The 17449-nt window shown below is 45.2% G+C and overlaps 1 protein-coding gene and 1 long non-coding RNA gene across 3 annotated transcripts in view; one reads left to right on the top strand and one right to left on the bottom strand.

Moving 5' to 3' along the window:
- The window catches only part of QPCT (glutaminyl-peptide cyclotransferase), a 41247-nt gene that overhangs the window by 3293 nt on the left and 20505 nt on the right, over positions 1-17449 (top strand). Inside the window, exons 1-2 of one of the 2 annotated variants that reach the window (XM_045009321.1) lie at positions 9339-9725; positions 14359-14505. In XM_045009321.1, the coding sequence (XP_044865256.1) occupies positions 9555-9725; positions 14359-14505 (318 nt within the window). In that variant the 5' untranslated portion in view covers positions 9339-9554. Of the gene's footprint in view, positions 1-9338; positions 9726-14358; positions 14506-17449 lie in introns of those variants that run through there. The other variant, XM_045009322.1, reaches the window with a different exon arrangement.
- LOC123366161 lies at positions 5696-9395 on the bottom strand. The gene is made up of 3 exons (XR_006577947.1): positions 9177-9395; positions 8674-8751; positions 5696-5746 (listed from the first exon to the last, which is right to left on the bottom strand). It is a non-coding gene; the product is annotated as an uncharacterized LOC123366161 (long non-coding RNA).

Raw genomic sequence — 17449 nt, 5'->3', positions numbered from 1 at the left:
TACAAGATAACTCTGAGCAATCTCTGTGTCTTTTCTCCCCTAAAGTGGGACTCCCACACACAAACATTATAAACAGAAAAATCACCTTTGTAAACATTATTCCTGATCCCTAGCAGAGCTAGGATTCAGTCTCTAAAGTTTTAAGTGCAGCAAGCATTTCACATGCTGAATAGCAACTCCCAAAAATAGTGGTTAATGAACAATAACAGATGGATATTAGATACTACCACAATCATTTGGTCAGCAATTAAGCTTCTTTGTAAAGAAGCTCAACTCTGAATCATCCAGTAGGGTTGATGCTGTTTAATTTGTTGCCCTAAGCCACAATAGTTGCTTTTTCAGAAATTAGAATTGAAGATGGATTAGTTAAAATAATGTTTATAGCCCATTAAATAGCACCACAAGAAACAACAAATCAGGGAACTGTAAGCATGATATGGCTACACTGTTTCTTGCTGAAGCACCCAAAATGTTTTGTTCATACCAAGAGCTATTAAGCAAAACAAATCTAAATGCAGCTCTGTATTTCAATATCTATATATAGTAGCACATATGGCTGTATAAACGCAGGGCCTAGTTTATGTGATTATACTGTACAGCATTACTGTAATATGAAGCATTAGGGCATTGATCATCTAGACTAATTGACAGCATAAGGAGCCCAATTTACCATTTCCATGACCATCACAATCTGTATTTAACTGACATTTCCTGTGGAGTTCATACATTTATATTTGGCTTCTTTATCATCTCTTTTTCAGGCACTCTCTATATATTTAGGCTTCCTCCTCTGGCTTCACAAGACAGATCTTTCATTATTAGAATCATAGAATCAGCTGGATTTCCCAATTTGCACCCCGCCCCCAGATATCTTTAGGGCCAGCTGGCTAGGCCATTGGTATTTCTAGCATAATACCTGAAACTAGGGTTAACTGGCTCATTGCTAAGTTTTGTTTTTTGTAAAATGCTGTTTTATATTCCATATGGTGTACTATTTTTGTAGCCACTGTGCCTTTTATAGTAATTGTTTAACAACTGTAAAAGAGTTTTTCCAGTTCTAAGTTTGACATAAGGATAAAATTTAGCACTAGAAGGAAAGTGAATCTATTCCTTTTCATTCTACTTCTTTGTGGTTTACATTGTTCTTCTAGCATCTAAAATGGTGTGCAAAAGGGGAAAGGTCCTAGGGAATTTGACTTCTGCATTTGTTTGAGAATCTCTGAAACAATGCATTGTTTTGGTTGTTGATTGTTGTGGACCCAGTCCTGCATACTTTGCACAACCAAAGCTCCCCTTAGAGTCAGTGGGGAATTTGGGGTTTTCAAGGAATGCTGGTTCAGACCCTGAGATAGAAACTGCTATTGAAGTAAAATATGGGATTATTTTTTCTCCTTCTTTGCAGGTCACAACCCGTGATATATATTTCTATTCCAATTACTAGGGAACCTCAATAGGTCTGGAGTACAGATTTGGTTTGGATAAAATCCTGAAATTTGGATGCCTGTCTGAATTTGCTGAACCACTTGGCTTGATGGGGGGGAGTCAACTTTCTTCCTCACAAAGTTAAACTTTGTCATTAAGAAACTATCTCCAACAGGAGAATGGGAAGTAAGCCTTGTGGTTTAAAAATCATGGGGGGCAAACTCATTCTAGATGTAAATCCATTGAAAACAATCAATCTTTTGGAATTCCCCCACCCACCACTAATAAAGACAGTAATGGCATCATCTGCAACCCTTCCTGACATGAGTTGTCCTTGCTCGGGTGAGTAATCACATTTAAACCATATTCAAATCCTATTGTTCCCATAATGAAGTCAATGCAAGACTAAGCTATACTCACCTAAGCAAGGGTTTCAGGATTGAACCCTGCAGTATTATTCGGTTCCCAGCAATTGCATCTGGAGACAATATCGGTCTAAGGAAACAGACGCTCTTAATTCTCAGTCACTGTGATGCTTCCCGGGGTACCCTGGGTTGTAATGCACTTTGCTCTCACCTGTCCTTAGCATGAGGAAGTCTTGTCTGTGTCTGCCATGGGTCAGCTTCCCACCTCTATCAGCCAGGGGAACATAAGCATTCTGCTCTGGCCTTGCAGGCCCCACTGTTAGTCTAAAGATTAGTGATGGGCACACTCCAACCCCTGACTTTGCCAAGTGTGTCCCTGGTCCACGGGACACTCATCATATTCCCAGATTCACTCCTTCCAAAAAAACAGTTCTGTCTTAGATCTACCAGTACTACCTTAGATCACCACTCCACTGAACTCGGAACACTTAGATACGTTTATAGTGAAATCAAATGTAAGTTCAAGTAGAAGTACTGGAAACAAATGGTTACCTATAAAACAAAATCATACTACTCATTCTAGAGCCTAGACTTAGTTAACAAGATATTCTCATGGCTAATAAAAGATTGCTTGCCCAAATCCATGCAATTCTTTAGAATCAGGCTGGCTGTGACCCTTCTTTCATGAAACGTGCACACTGTCTTTTTGCCTCCTAAGTGAGGGATTCAGTGTGTCTCTTTGCACTCCAAGACACATCATGCCATGCCTTTGGCTTTATTCATAAACAGGATACCCACTGCTGTTTGTTTCTTCCTGTAGATTTCCTCTCTTGTAGACTTTGCAATCTCAGTTTGCAATTGGCTCAGTAATCAGTATGCAAACAGGCATACACTTTGAGGCATACAATACTCAGTACACAAATGGCCATAAAGGGAGATAGATGTCAGATACCTCGGAGAAGTTCCCTTCAAGCAGGGGGTATGTTACCTCCTGGTGACCTGCCTTAGCACCAAGACCTTAAGAGAATAGTTATCAGTAAAGATACATAACTTAAGTATTATCTGTACATACATTTCACAATTATGATGATGACCAGGGAGCTATTGGCTCTCTGTAAAGACATCACATGCTCCCCTTTGGTGAACTATTAAGCAGGTCTCTGTAAAACCCTAAGTAATCCCTGTGTCCTCTGCCAGTTGGGAACCTGGGGTCCCTGGGTCACAGTCACTATATACTGTGATTATACATTATCATAAAGGGCCTGGTCCACTGCCAACTGATATCGATAGAAAGGCTCCCATCAATTTTAGTGGGCAATGGATCAGGCCAAATTGTGATAATCTAGCACAATACAATGTGGACAAAAATCTATTCCTATATGACTCCTATAGTACAATGGATCTGCCACAAATTTACCTTGAGTAAGCTAGGGGATATTTAAAAAAAAATTAAATACCCACCCTCCCCTTTCTTTGGGCCTTATATTCAGAAGACCTGAGCATCCAAAATGATAGCTGAAATCAATAGAGAGTCAAGGTGGGTGAGGTAATATGCTTTGTTGGATCAGCTTCTGTTGGTGAGAGACACAAGCTTTGAAGCTACACAGAGCTCTTCCTCAGATCTGGGAAAGGTTCTTAGTGTCACAGCTAAATACATGGTCAGACAATTTTAGCATAACTAGTTAGCACATATTCTAAGGGACCATTCAAATCAATGGGCTCTGCAGGTGTTTGGGCCTTCTGAGAATCACACTTTGCATTATGTCAGCAGCAGTGAATGTGTGTTCCTCATAGTTAATAACCAGGGTAATCAAGAAATTATTAGAGAAAGTTCTGCAGAGAGAGTCTGGTTTTGGGTAAGATATGTGTATTATGTAGTCTAATAAAGACTGAAAGTCATTCACAAAAGATCTTTACAAATATTTTCTCTATATGATGTTCCCTCCAGTGTGCACCAGATGGCACTGTGACATTATCTGGTTTAAGGAAAGAAACTATATAGAGCTGGCAGAATTATTTATTGCAAATAATTTATCTGACAGCCCCATGCAGAGAATGGAGATACTGAAACAGTGATATATATCATGTTTCTAAAAGTTGCTTTGAAGTTTTGTGGTTTGATAAAAAGTGAAATCTGCACTAAGACTCAGATCCCATACTTCCAATTAATTCCAGGCTGAATTTTGCCCTATTATTTTGGAGGGGTGGGGATGGGCAAGACAAAAGACTTTTAATTTTCCCTAAGCAGGATGTCAAAGTATCAGCTTTTTTTTCTAGCTTTCCATCCATAGCTTTGTAGTGTTGCAAAAAAATTTCAGAGGGTTATCTTCCAAAGCTTTCCCCAGCAGGGACCCATCACTCCTGAACATGGACTACATGACTTCCCACTTCTATTCCCCCACCTAACCATGTTCCCAGCCTCATGGCGTAGTGTGCAGAGGACTTTTTTATTTTGAGAGATGGCTTTTGTGACCTGACTGTTTATCTGTGTTAGAAATAGGAGCTTTGAGTCTACTGCTACATTTAGAGAATAGTTGGCCTTTTCCTTCTTCACACCCGAGTAATGCAGCTAGGTCAATCTAATTTTTAGGTTTAGACCAAAGCTCAGAGGTGGTATAGTAAAGTCCAGTTTACTTCTCAGCAAGTTCCTCCCATATGTGATTGAGCTTTTCTGCCAGGTAGGATAAGATCTCTTTGCATTGTTCAGTACTTGTGTCCAAAGTCCAGTTTACATAGTCTGAACTGATTAGTCAGTACACTATGCAGAATAGCTGTGATGGCTATGATTTTGCAGCTATGAAGGCAAGGGCAGCAGAATATTATTTTTGTTCCATTATGTAGTACTGTAAAAAGTCCTTGTGCTCTTGGCAAATGGATTTAGAGTAGTTTCCCACCACTAGTAGCCTAGTCATGTGTCAGTACGTCTGCCTATGGATGATCTTAATTTGATGTCATTTGTGTGTGTCCCATGTTGATCTTTGTGGTCAGTGCAGGGTGAAAGGGAGACTTGGGGCCTGTGCATGAACTGTAGTGATAATGAAGTGATTATAAAAGTCTACCAGTTTGCCAGCATCTTGGCCTTAGAGCTGGAAATTTTATCTGTCTAAGGCAGGCTGTAAACTCAGGCTGTAAACTTGTAAATTCACAAGTTTTTCATAATCAAAGTGGCTTTGTTGTCACTTCCTTTCCCTGGTGGAATGCAGTGAAAGCCATGATCTTAGCCTGGAATAGGTGGAGTGGAACTTTTATGATGCCCCTGAGAGCCACTCTTAAACTGAAGATCAGCTCCAGCATGTCTCTTCTCTGAGTGTGAAGGACTAGAGGTGGTTAAAATGAATTACATGTTTCCATGCAGAAGAGGATTTTGGATGCTGTGTCAGCCTTAGTATTGTCTAGGTTGAAGTCACCAACAAATAATGACCTGGGGAATTCCAGCTCCACAGTGGTTAATATATCCATTAGTTACTCCAGGAAGTCTGCAGACCAACAAGGTCCTAGTTTCCTGCTGTCCTTAGCCTCAGAGACCAGGTGGCAGAGGTGAATGTAAGCGGGTACGGGCCGGTACGGAGGACCGGTGAAGGACATAAATCCACACCGTGTAGAGGCCAAGCATAGGAGTTTATTACACACAGCACTGGCAGAGTGTTACCTGGCTTATTAAGCTCAGAGACACTGTCAATCAATTGATTACAATAGAATATATAGATTTTCCATGGGCGGAGGAAAGTGACAAGGTAGGCAGTTCCAAACCCCGGGATAGGTTTTGCAGCAAGACAAGATAGCACATTAGCCAATGGTTAAAAAGTTACATAATGTCTCCGCCCATGGTCTCAAGTTAGCAAGTTAACATTTAATTAATACTTTGATGAAATGTTGTTAGTATAAAATATATATGTTGAATTCTGATTTGGGGTCCATAGGAATGGAGCAACTCCTTTGATTGTCCAACAGGTACATTCCTAGGGGTTAAAGCAAAGAAACAGTGAAAGTATATGACAATAAAGATTGTCTCCCTTATGTCTTAAGGCAGGCATTGGTCCCTGGGAAGCAGGGGCGGCTCTAGCCATTTCACCGCCCCAAGCACGGCGGCATGCCACGGGGGGCGCTCTGCCGGTCGCCGGTCCCGCAGTTCCGTTGGACCTCCCGCAGACGTGCCTGCGGAGGGTCCGCTGGTCCCGCGGCTCCGGTGGACCTCCCGCAGGCGTGCCTGCGGATGCTCCACCAAAGCCGCGGGACCAGCAGAGTCTCTGCAGGGATGCCTGTGGGAGGTCCACCGGAGCCGCCTGCTGCCCTCCCGGCGACCGGCACAGCACCCCCTGCGGCATGCCGCCCCAAGCACACACTTGGCGTGCTGGGGCCTGGAGCTGCCCCTGCTGGGAAGGGAGGTGGAAGGATGCCATATCTTATACTGACATGTGCCAACTTTTCATAAACTCAAGGTTGGATCTGTGGGAAGAACGTTCCCTACAGAAGAGACTGACACAATAGGAGAAGGGATCCTTTGTTCAATTTGCAACTCTGAATAAGACACAATTATTTAGTTCTTAGCTCCAACACCTGGCAATTTGCTGACCAGGCCTATTTTAGCAAAACAAGATTATCTGTTTACCCCAGCTTTCTCTTTGCTAATCATTATTTGCTAGGCCTCTGGTCTCTTGACCAAACTCTGGACTTTGGGTCTGAGAAAAGCTGGCACTATCCATATACCAGGTTGTTATATAAAACGCACATGGATTTTAACCCTTCAACCGGTAAGAAAAAGTGCAGTAGCTACCGGCAAGAAAATGGAGCATTCTCTCCCTCTCTGACTCCACCTCCTGGCTCCAGCAAAATTGAGGCTCCACGAATGTTCGGGGCCAGGTCCCCCCGCCTGCTGCCCCCCCCCCCCCGCACCTCCCCTGAGTGTGCCATGGCTCCCCTTTGCTGCCCCCATGCACCTCCCTGGGTCCCGGAGCAGAGTGTTTGCGCTCTCTCCCTGACCCCTGCAGCTCCATGCTACCTGCCTGCATTAACTGCCGCCACAGGGTCCTAGTACCCAACTCCACTACTGCCCTCTTGGACCCTTTCATTTTCCAGTGGGACCCTTCACCGGTACAGCTGCCCCCCTGCCCGCAGTCACTGCTCTTGCCCCACGCTGGGCAAGGGGCAGCCCCAGTGAGGCTACAGTGAGGGGCAGCAGAAGGGGAGGAGGCGCACAAGTGATGGCAGACCCCCCCCACCTCCGGCATGGCACCCACCATAGGGGAGGCTAGGGGGATTCCTGGACCTGAGAGGGGCCCTAGGAGAATGTGCAGTGACAGTGGGGGAGTGAGTGTGCTGCCGGGGGGGGAGAAGGGGGTCCCTACCCCAGAGCTCGCAGTTGCCAGCAGGGAGAGGGCTGGAGGGAGTCCTTCTCTCTGGCTCCAGTCCCAGGGGAGCCTGCCTGCACCCCAAACTCCTCAGGCCTGCCCCACCCCAAAGCCCAAACCCCCAGTCAGAGCCCTCATCCCCCCCGTACCCCAACCCTCTGTCCTAGCCCTGAGCCTCTCCAACACCCCAAACCCCTCATCTCCAGCCCCAGCCAGAGCCCTCAGCCCCCTGCACCCTAACCCTCTGCCTCAGCCCTGAGTCCCCTCCCACACCCCAAACCCCTCATCCCCAGCCACATCCCAAATCCACCCAGCCCCACCCCACAGCCCTCACTCCTGCACCCCCTCCCTCCACACCCGCTTTTATCCCCAAACTCCCTCCCAGAACTTGCACCCCCTCCCTCCACACTCCCTCCCATCCCCAAACTCCCTCCCAGAGCCTGCACCCTGCACCCCTCCTGCACCCCTGCCTCAGCCCAGGGCCTGCACCCCAGACCTCCCCTCCTTCCCCACCCAAACTCCCTCCCAGAGTCTTGGGCAGGTGGGGGGTGGAGTTTAGGGGGGCAGAGTTTGGGCAGGGGCAGGTTCTGGGCACCACCAAAATTTATACAAACCTGCCACCCCTGCTGGCAAGAGCTGGTGTGCCATACCGGGGTGGACTGGCTTCCTGAGGCAGCAATTTAAAGGGCTGGAGCCCAGGGCCCTTTAAATTGCTGCCAGAGCCCCGCCGCCAGAGCTCTGCGGTAATGACTGTGGGGCTCGGGTGGCGATTTAAAGGGCCCAGGGCTCCTACCGCCGCAACCGCCCCGGGTCCTTTAAATCACCGCTGGAGCCCCACTGCCGCTATCCCAGGGCTCCGGGGACAATTTAAAGGGCAGGGCTCTGGTGGCTGTTGAAAGGGTTCGGGGCTCCCACTGCCTCTACCACCCTGGGCCCTTTCAATAGCCACTGGAGGCCTGCCGCCACTACCCCAGGGCTCTGGCAGTAGGGCTCCGGAGACGATTTAAAGGGAACTGGAGGGTAGCGGCAGTCGGAGCCCCGGGCCCAGCTGCTGGAGCCCTGGGGCTCCGTCGGCAATTTAAAGGGCCTGGAGCTCTGCTGCAGTAGCAGCAGCTAGAGCCCCGGGCCCTTTAAATCCCCCCATTTAAATTGCTCCGGAACCCCAGGGCTCCCAGCCACCTCTGCAGCTGGGAGCTCAGGGGGTGATTTAAAGGACTTGAGGCTCCCAGCTACTGCTACCACAGCCCTAGCCCTGGGCCCTTTAAATCCTGATTTAAAGGGCCTGGGGATTTAAAGGATCCGCCTCTTCCGGTGGAGGCCACGCCCCTCCTCAGGATTCCAGAGTAACCGCAAGTCCTTTAAGTTACTATCACCCCTGCCAGGTGGGGATACATTTAAAGGTTTTGATTTCTGGGCTGGAATGTCTCCATATTTGTTGCTGGAGGGCAGCAGGACAGCTTCCCATTTTTATCCTCTTTTTGCTGTTTTCTGGGATCTTTCTCAGTTTGTATTGTATTGAATAGTCCTTATTTACTTACCTGAAGTGACCTGATTTTCAAAAGTGCTGAAACCAACAGGAGCTGTTGGGTGCTTGACATCTTTGAATGACACCCTGTCTGTAAAAACAAACAGCTTTTTAATGACAGGTTTCAGAGTAGCAGCCGTGTTAGTCTGTATCCGCAAAAAGAACAGGAGTACTTGTGGCACCTTCGAGACTAATAAATGTATTTGGGCATAAGCTTTCGTGGGCTACAGCCCACTTCTTCAGATGTATAGAATGGAACATATAGTAAGGAGATATATATACATACAAAACATGAAAAGGTGGAAGTAGCCATATCAGCTCTAAGAGGCTAATTAATTAAGATGAGCAATTATCAGCAAGAGAAAAAAAAACTTTTGTAGTGATAATCAAGATGGCCCATTTCAGACAGTTGACAAGAAGTGTGAGGATACTTAACATCTCCACTCAAAAAAAAATTCACAAACCCATCCACAACTTTCCTCACTTTTCCCAGTGAGAAACACAAGCCCTCAGCACCTCATTGTAACCCTGGAGGAAAACATCCGAGAGGGAACACATGGGAGAGAAGGGACAGACCATCCTGCTGTGATCCCTGCCTGAGGGTTTGGGGATTAGTCACATGCACCACTCCTGATGCTGCTGACGTGGTGCTAGGGACAGGGCTCATTTCACAAGGAAAATGAACTGGGAAAGGCTGGGTAAAAGGATAGAGGCTGCTGAATGAATCATACATAGAGTTAGGCGTCTGCTCCTGCAGCAGACCATTGGGAATCTGTCCCCCCACCCCCTCCTCCAGCACTGCCCCTTTTCTCCCTCCTACCTCCAGATCCTTAGTCAGGCAGAGGGAGAAGGGGAGGGGTGGACTGCAGAAGAAGCTGCTCCAGCTACTGACTCATGCACAGGAAGAAGAGCAGTAGCAGCTGCAGAGGAGGGATGGCAGGGGGAAGCAGGCGTAACAAGGCAGCAGCATCCTTCTGTCTGGCCTGGGCAGTTTACCTGGCAACAATCACCTTCTCTCAGCTGGCAGATGGGAGGGAAGCCAGAGCAGACTGGACACAGGAGAAGGTGGGTCACAATTGTATTTGTCAAACTGGTTCTTGTCTTCTCACCCCCACTTAAATGCAGAGTGGGGCTTTGGCATATGTGTGTGTGGGGAGGGGAGATCAGCAGCTGAGCTGTTTAATCCAGGCCTGCCTCTCAGTCTGGAGGCTTCTGGAAGAGGAGTTCAGAAAGACACTCTCATTTGATCCCTACTCCTTCCTTATAAGAGACATATCGGCGTGAATTGCATCTTTGTTGTGCAGCCTGTGGCTGTGATCAGGGCTCTGTCTTCAGTGTAAGAGCTGCTGATGTGATAATAATACAGTGTGGGTGGATGGGCTAAGTTCTCTGAGCCACCCACAACGTAGAGATCAGAGTAAATCTTAGCTTGTTATTATTTAGAGAGCACTGTGAGTGTACATAATACTGACTCAGACAGGTAAAGAGAGAACATGGCCTTCATCATAATTTAATGGCTGCAGATAATTCTTTTCCTCAATGTGCTATTGTGATAATATGAGATTCACACTAACCTAGCACTGGCAACTCAACAAGAGAAACATTTTGCAGAGAATTGTTGAACTTGAAAAAAAGAGACAAAATCTAAGACTGTTAGGACTGCAGAAAAGAAATGAGAGAGACTATAATTAAAATGATTCAGAGAGTATTATAGGTTGGTCTACGGAAATGAAGGTCTCTGTTAAAATAGTATCAGAGGGGTAGCCGTGTTAGTCTGGTTCTGTAGAAGCAGCAAAGAATCCTGTGGCACCTTATAGACTAACAGACGTTTTGCAGCATGAGCTTTCGTGGGTGAATACCCACTTCTTCAGATGCAAGTTAAAATAGTAAATTTTAGCATGGAAAATACAGGTAGGGGCTATAGCAGATAATGACAACAGAACTGCTGCATAATTATTGGAAATAAGATAATATTAGCATGTTTTGTTTCATCCAGAGTTATTTGTGTTTCTTAAACCAATTAAAACAATAAGATCTCAGAATTAATACTTAGTGAGATAGAATAATACAGCAGTAAAAATACAGGCAGACTCTCAAAACATAACAGTTATTTGGCCTGATTATGAAACACTAGCATGGTTTCTTCATGCAGAAGTTATTTGAGCCACATGAAATATAATAGATCATGGAGCTTCAAGGTTAATTTAATGAAGTGTTCCAAGACTTTCCAATGGAAAAAATGTTCTAGACTCATTTTGAGTTGATTATAAAGAATCTGAGCCCGAAGTTCATCTAGAATTGACTGACTTCCAGTAATCTGATGTAACATCCAGTGATGTATAGGGCTGCAGTCAGAATTTATCAGGCCCAGGACAAGATGACAAGTGAGGCTGTCTTCTGTTCTATTTTTCATTAACTTCCTCTTTGTCATCTTCTCACATCCTCATTTTACCACTTGTTTAGTTAGATTTGTTTTCATTATTTTACTTTTTTTAAAGAGGTCTGTGCCCAGTAGAATTCTGTTTGGCTCATCGTCGTGAATTCATATTTATCTTTCCAGATATAATCCATGGGGCAACACTGTAGGCCACTGAGCAAACATCTAATTGAGGCCACGTCCATGGTTACAAGGATCATTACAGAAGATGCTGAGCAGCATCAGTGCCTCTCTCCAGCTTTTTCTCACCATACATACCCTCCCTCTCCTGACCTCACCCACCCACTATACTCACTCTGTCCTATCTACCAAGCCAACCCAGTTGCCATTGATTTCAGTGTAAACATCAGGCCTTCACACCACCCCTCAGCACTCTAACCATTCTACCAGGTGGAGTCGGAAGCAACAAAGTCTGAGTTCACTGTCTAGGGCGGTGGTTTTCAAGCTGAAGTATGTGTACCTCTAGGGGTACGCAAGCTCTCATCAAGGGGTAATGGTGGACAATGCATTTTATTATACCCTGTAATGGCAGACAATGCCAAGTGTTACTAAATCAAATGCAATCTAATCATAGGTATATTATGATCCTATCTCAGTTGGGGATATGCAGTAGACTACATTATTTGGAAAGGGGTACGCAGCCTAAAAAGTTTGAAAACCACTGGTCTAGGAGTTTCTCTTAACAACAGACAATAGAACCAGCTCAAGCCCCCTCCCAGTCATCTGGAAAAACAAAACACCATTGCTGGGGACTTCTAAGAGGTAATACTTCCCCTCTCGCAAGCTCTGAATCTGTGTATAACAAAAGAAAAAAATTTTTTAAAGGGGACCCAACATTTATTTGGGAAAACACCACTACCATAATTCAAAAGCATATGACCACAGGCAGACACCCACCCCACAGTGGTTTGAGCAGTGTCCTTTGCCTCTGTTTCGCACCTTATGGTATGAAACTCCAACTAGCTAATGTTTCTTAACACACCACTCCTCTCTCCCTCCACTGCAGCTAGGGTGACCAGATGTCCCGATTTTATTGGGACAGTCCCGATATTTGGGGCTTTTTTTTATATGGGCCCCTATTACTCCCCACCCCCTGTCCAATTTTTCACACTTGCTATCTGGTCACCCTAACTGCAGCCCACTCACAGTTGGCTGTCCTTGGTTAGCAAAGACAGAGTCCACAGTTCTGTTCCTGAGTGGGGGGGGCGGTCACCTCCCACTTCTGGGGGTGGGTCTTGAACAATGCCTCTTCTGCTCTCACCTCTGCAACGGGCTCACAGCTGCTGCACTCCTGCTGCTGCTTCGTCTCTCTCTATCTCTCCCTCCTCTCTCTGTTGCCACTGGCCGCTGTCCCCTGCTTCTGTTGTCTCTCTGCTGCCGCTCTCTACCGCCACTGCTGCTGTCCTCCATTGATGTGACACAACATTCTGAGGTTCCATCAGCTCAGTGATTCCAGCTCTCCGTGATGCCAGCAGGTAGTGAGGAACCTCAGTGCTGGTGTAGTCGCTATGTTGTCTTTAACTGTTCCCACAGAAGTGCTAAGGCTCAGCTCCTAGACTTGCTCAGCAGTGAGGACAGCTCTAGGAATCACCAACTGGAAACAAGGACTCTTGATTGAGTTTAGTCAGATCTATCATTAAATGCTGGAAATGGGTAGATCAAATGGTGTCTAGGATGTTTCTCAAATGTGGCAAAACGATCTGTGCCCTATACTGATAGAGAAGTACCCAGGATCACCAGGAAATTATGCTGTGTGTCAGGTGATACTACATTCTCTGGACACACTAAGGATACCATCTGTTGTTTGTATTCTGGTAGTGCCTCACTGTTGTACAATGAGGGCTCTAACATAATACAAACGAAGCTCTGGCCACCCACACATGGAGACATTCACTGCATTCAGTAAGACCACTACCATCAAAAGTCCACATCATCAGGCAGGAACACTTGTCCCAATCCACTCTCATCTTTAGAGCCCTGCTTGGATACAAAATTTGTATACGCATCCAATCCGCAGTAATGATCCGCGGATCTAAAGCAGATATCTGCAGATTTGCAGGGCTCTACTCATCTTCACTGGGATTTGGCATCCCTTACTCCCTAGTAAGTAAAGTTCAGTTTAGGGTGACCCCCTCAATCAGGGCAGGCTAAGTACAGTTCTGTTGCCCTTTACTCAGACACTAAGAATAACCCCTGCATTCGAATACTAGAGGGATTTGTAACCAACAGCAGCTAAAAGTGATCACTTTAGCAAAGCAGCTCCATCATGCTGCGCAGCTAGGCAGACTAGGCATGTCTCCACAAACAGGGTCTGCTCCTGAAGTCTTTTTCCCCCCCAATGTGATGTGTCACTACACTAGATGTCATGGGAGAGCTCATTCAGACCTTGCTTACATCACGAGAGCATCTGAGCACTCTAACCCCCACCCCACACTCACCAGCCACCACCTCTAGATTCTTGTCCCCACAGGGTCCTAGAGGATCTTTGTTGCTTCTCCCCCACAAGCCAAGGAAAGGAGTGGAGTGGGAGTCAAAAGCAGCAGCAGGAATCTTCTTCACAAAGGTCAAAGGGATGTTGATTTAACCTGGCTGCTGGAGTATCTGTTGTGAATGAAATAGTGTGACACCAACACAAAGGACACTTCATTTGCATTTTAAGTCAACAGAAAAACAAGTTATCAGGAAGTTAAGAAAACAGCATAGCATCAACACATGGGAGCACAAGGAGCAGGAGCTTTTTCTGGGGATACTGTACACTTCAAAAGAACACATTGCAAAGGATTATTGGACTATAAGAAGTGGAAAGAATTACTTTGTTATCCACCACTGAGGGAATAAAGGGTCCAGCACTCTTTGCATTCCCTGAATGATGGATCACCAACCAGGTGGGATGGGGGACGCTGAAAGGTTGGTTTAGGTAAGAAACTTATCTTAGGCCATGTGTACACTAGCACTTATGTCGGCAAAACTTTTGTTGCTCAGGGGTGTGAAAAAATGTGTAAACTGAACACATTCAGTCTAGCACCCAGTGAGATACAGAACTGCACAATGCCATTTTTAGAGTCACTTTTGAGAGAAGAACCACACTCATAAGGGGCTGTTGTCCATATTACTGGAGGGTGCCACAGTAAATAGGATTAGCACTGAATATGTTGTTAATATAGTACAGTATGTTATTTGCATTCTATAGCATCACATTTTTCATATTAAAGAAAACAACACAAACTAACAGATAATAGTTGCCTCTTTTTCCTTCCGCAGTACTCCCACCAACCAAGTATTTTAAATGTTTCTGGTATCCAGCAAGTTGCAGCACACACAGATGTTTCTCAAATGTGGCAAAATGATCTGCATCCTATACTGATAGAGAGATACCCAGGATCACCAGGAAGTTATATTGTGCGTCAGGTGAGACAACATCCTCTACACACACAAAGGATACCATCTGTTTGTATTCTGGTAGTGCACTCAAATGTCCGAGGATCTGGCCACCCACGTGTGGAGATACATTTTCTGCATTCAGTAAGACCACTACCATCAGAAGATTAAGAAATGTCATCCATAAAGCCACAATATCAAGGCTGACAGGCCCAAAACTTAATCTACTTTAAATTCTATTCCCTAATTTTACGCAGCTCCAACAAGTATTACGTATAAAAGAAAATCAGATGTTAAACATATATTTAAGTGAAAGAGTACTCCATGTAACCTAAAATCAACTCATCTGGATGCCTTTGCACTCACACAAACATGCCATGTTTGCATGTTTGCACAGTTGCCCTTGGAACTTCACATGGGGGGCAAGCCAAATGTCTTCCCTGGTGAGGTCTTGCTGGTTTTGAGGCAGGAGCGGAGGTCTTACAGAGTTGCCCCAAAGATCTAGCTCTAGTGGTGGGTTGGACCATGATGCAATTTGACATCTTGCCTGCTCTGGATTGCTATAGCTTGTCAAGAAGCCACAGTGTTTTTAAAAGGCACATGGGACCAGGACTCAGGGCTTCCTTTGCTGGTCCTTCCACCTATTCACTGTGCCACCTGGGGCAAGTCACTTTACTTTTCCGGTTTCAATGACCACATCTGTAATGTGGGGATATCAGTTCTTCTCTATCTCAGAGGAGTAACATGAGGCTTAATTCATTAATGCTTGTAAAGCACTTTGGGAGCCTCAGAAGAAAGGTGCTGTAGAACTTTGAAATAGAACTGTTGGCAAAATGCAGCCCTGGTATAACTCCAATAACTTCCGGGGAGTTGCATGTAGTACAGGGGTTCTCAAACTGGGGGTCGAGACCCCTCAGGGGGTGTGAGGTTATTACATGGGGGGGGGTCATGAGCTGTCTGCCTCCACCCCAAGCCCCGCTTTGCCTCCAGCATTTATAATGGTGTTAAATATATAAAAATGTTTTCAATTTATAGGGGGGTCCACACTCAGAAGCTTACTGTGTGAAAGGGGTCACCAGTACAAAAGTCTGAGAACCACTGACGTAGTAGAACCAGACGTAGTCTTGGTCACTCTTCTAGAAAAGTCCTGGGGAACTTTAGGAAAGGAATGAAAACTATAATACAAAGTTTTATACAAATCACTCTAAAAACCTATGGAATTTAAAGGGACACTGCCATCAGTAATCTAATCAGTTTTTAAAAGTGAGTTACATACTGTTGGTGAGAACTGCTTTCTGCATCAGTTGGGCCATGATCTGAAGTTATCATTGAAGATGGCAGTAGAGTTAAAGAGAAGGTCTCAGCCTTCACACATACAGTGCCATGACTGGCCAGATATTGTAATATATTAACTAGAGAGATTAAATCTTAGCTAGGTGACATTTTTATTACAATGGCCTTACTGATGGCCTTATTGAGTTACACTACTTTTATATAGTCCATCTTCTTAAAATCAGCAATAAGAAGTTAAACAGCACCAGACCTAGCATGGAACCTTGACTCCCACATCTCCTGTTAACATTTTGTCATGTTGAAAACTGACTACTTACTCCCATTCTATTTTTTGTTGCTATGTTTATGTAAAGAGACTAATCTAAGGGCTAGTTTGTAGCTAGTTCTGCATAGGTGCACACACAAGGGGAAAGGGCACAAGGAGTCTTTCCCCAGGCCACCTTATACCCCTTTGGAAGACCAGCACAACCCTAGTCCTTGCGCTACACCATTACAGGGATCAGGAGTTTCCTGCTGCTGGAGCTACTAGAGACTCTACAGGGGGGAAAGAGGGTTTAAAGGTGGAATGTGACCCTATTGCCCTTCCACACTGACAAGCAGAGTTGAATCTGCACATCAGGGGTATACAGACAGCACCTGTTAAATGGTCTCTGCTCTAGGGTGACTGAGTCACCCAGAATATCTCTTAGGATTCTCACCAGTGTGGAACCACTCTGTGCCCGCAACCAGCCATGCAGGCTGTGGCTTAACAGCACCACCAGAGCCCATTGTGTCCAATAAATGAACTTGCCAATCTGTAGTTGGTGGAGTGGAAAAATGCAGCTTGTTTCAGTGTCTGTGAGTGTCCATAGTACCCAGTTCTGAGGTTCCTAGGTGACTTACTCAGCCAAAGTAAAGGAAAAAATAACAGAGCAGAGTCCGAGGCATGGTAACCACCTGGCATGCTCAAGTAGAGGCTCTTTGCTGCTACGGATAACAACAATGTATGAAAATAAAGATCCTTATGACACTATAGAAACACTCTCCATTGTCAGCAGAGAGGAGAGTTTTGTTAAAACATAATAGTGCAGCCGGGGTGTCAAACCCATTCTGTGGAAAGATCCAAATTCCACTTTTAATTCAGTCCATAGGCCGAGGTGTACAGATTGTACTACATACTTCCCTCAATCCACTGCAGATGCCAATGGTAGGTTAACAAACAGGACAAAATACTCGTTGCTTCATGAACTTTCAGAACACTACCCAGAACAAAATGGAAACCATTCAAGGGGACACTCTTGCTCCCACTGAAGTCAATGGCAAAACTCCCATTGACCTTAATAGGAGCTGGCTCGGGCTCTTAATGGTCTGCTAGTTTTTCCCTTTTTAGAAGCTTTTTTCCACTATTTATCTAAATATAGAGAAACATATCCTTGAGAGAGTACTTAAGAGACCAATAATAAAGATGACGCAGAACTCTCTGTACTGGATACATTTGGGGATATTTTAGAGGCAATCTTTCAAGGCAGGAAGTTGCCTAATATGAATGGTCTGTTGTACAGGTTCCATTGTTTTCATTTTTGTCCTCACATTGAATTATATTTTGTGTGATTCCATTTTTTAAGTCAGTTGTTCTCCAGTGTTCCGTTCTTTGCTCAGTTTATAGAGAAGAGATTATTTAGTTGTTTCCTGTTGAACTCTT

This window comes from Mauremys mutica, chromosome 3 (genome assembly GCF_020497125.1).
Source record: "Mauremys mutica isolate MM-2020 ecotype Southern chromosome 3, ASM2049712v1, whole genome shotgun sequence".
NCBI lineage: Eukaryota > Metazoa > Chordata > Testudines > Geoemydidae > Mauremys > Mauremys mutica.
This window is presented reverse-complemented; position numbering and strand designations above follow the sequence as displayed.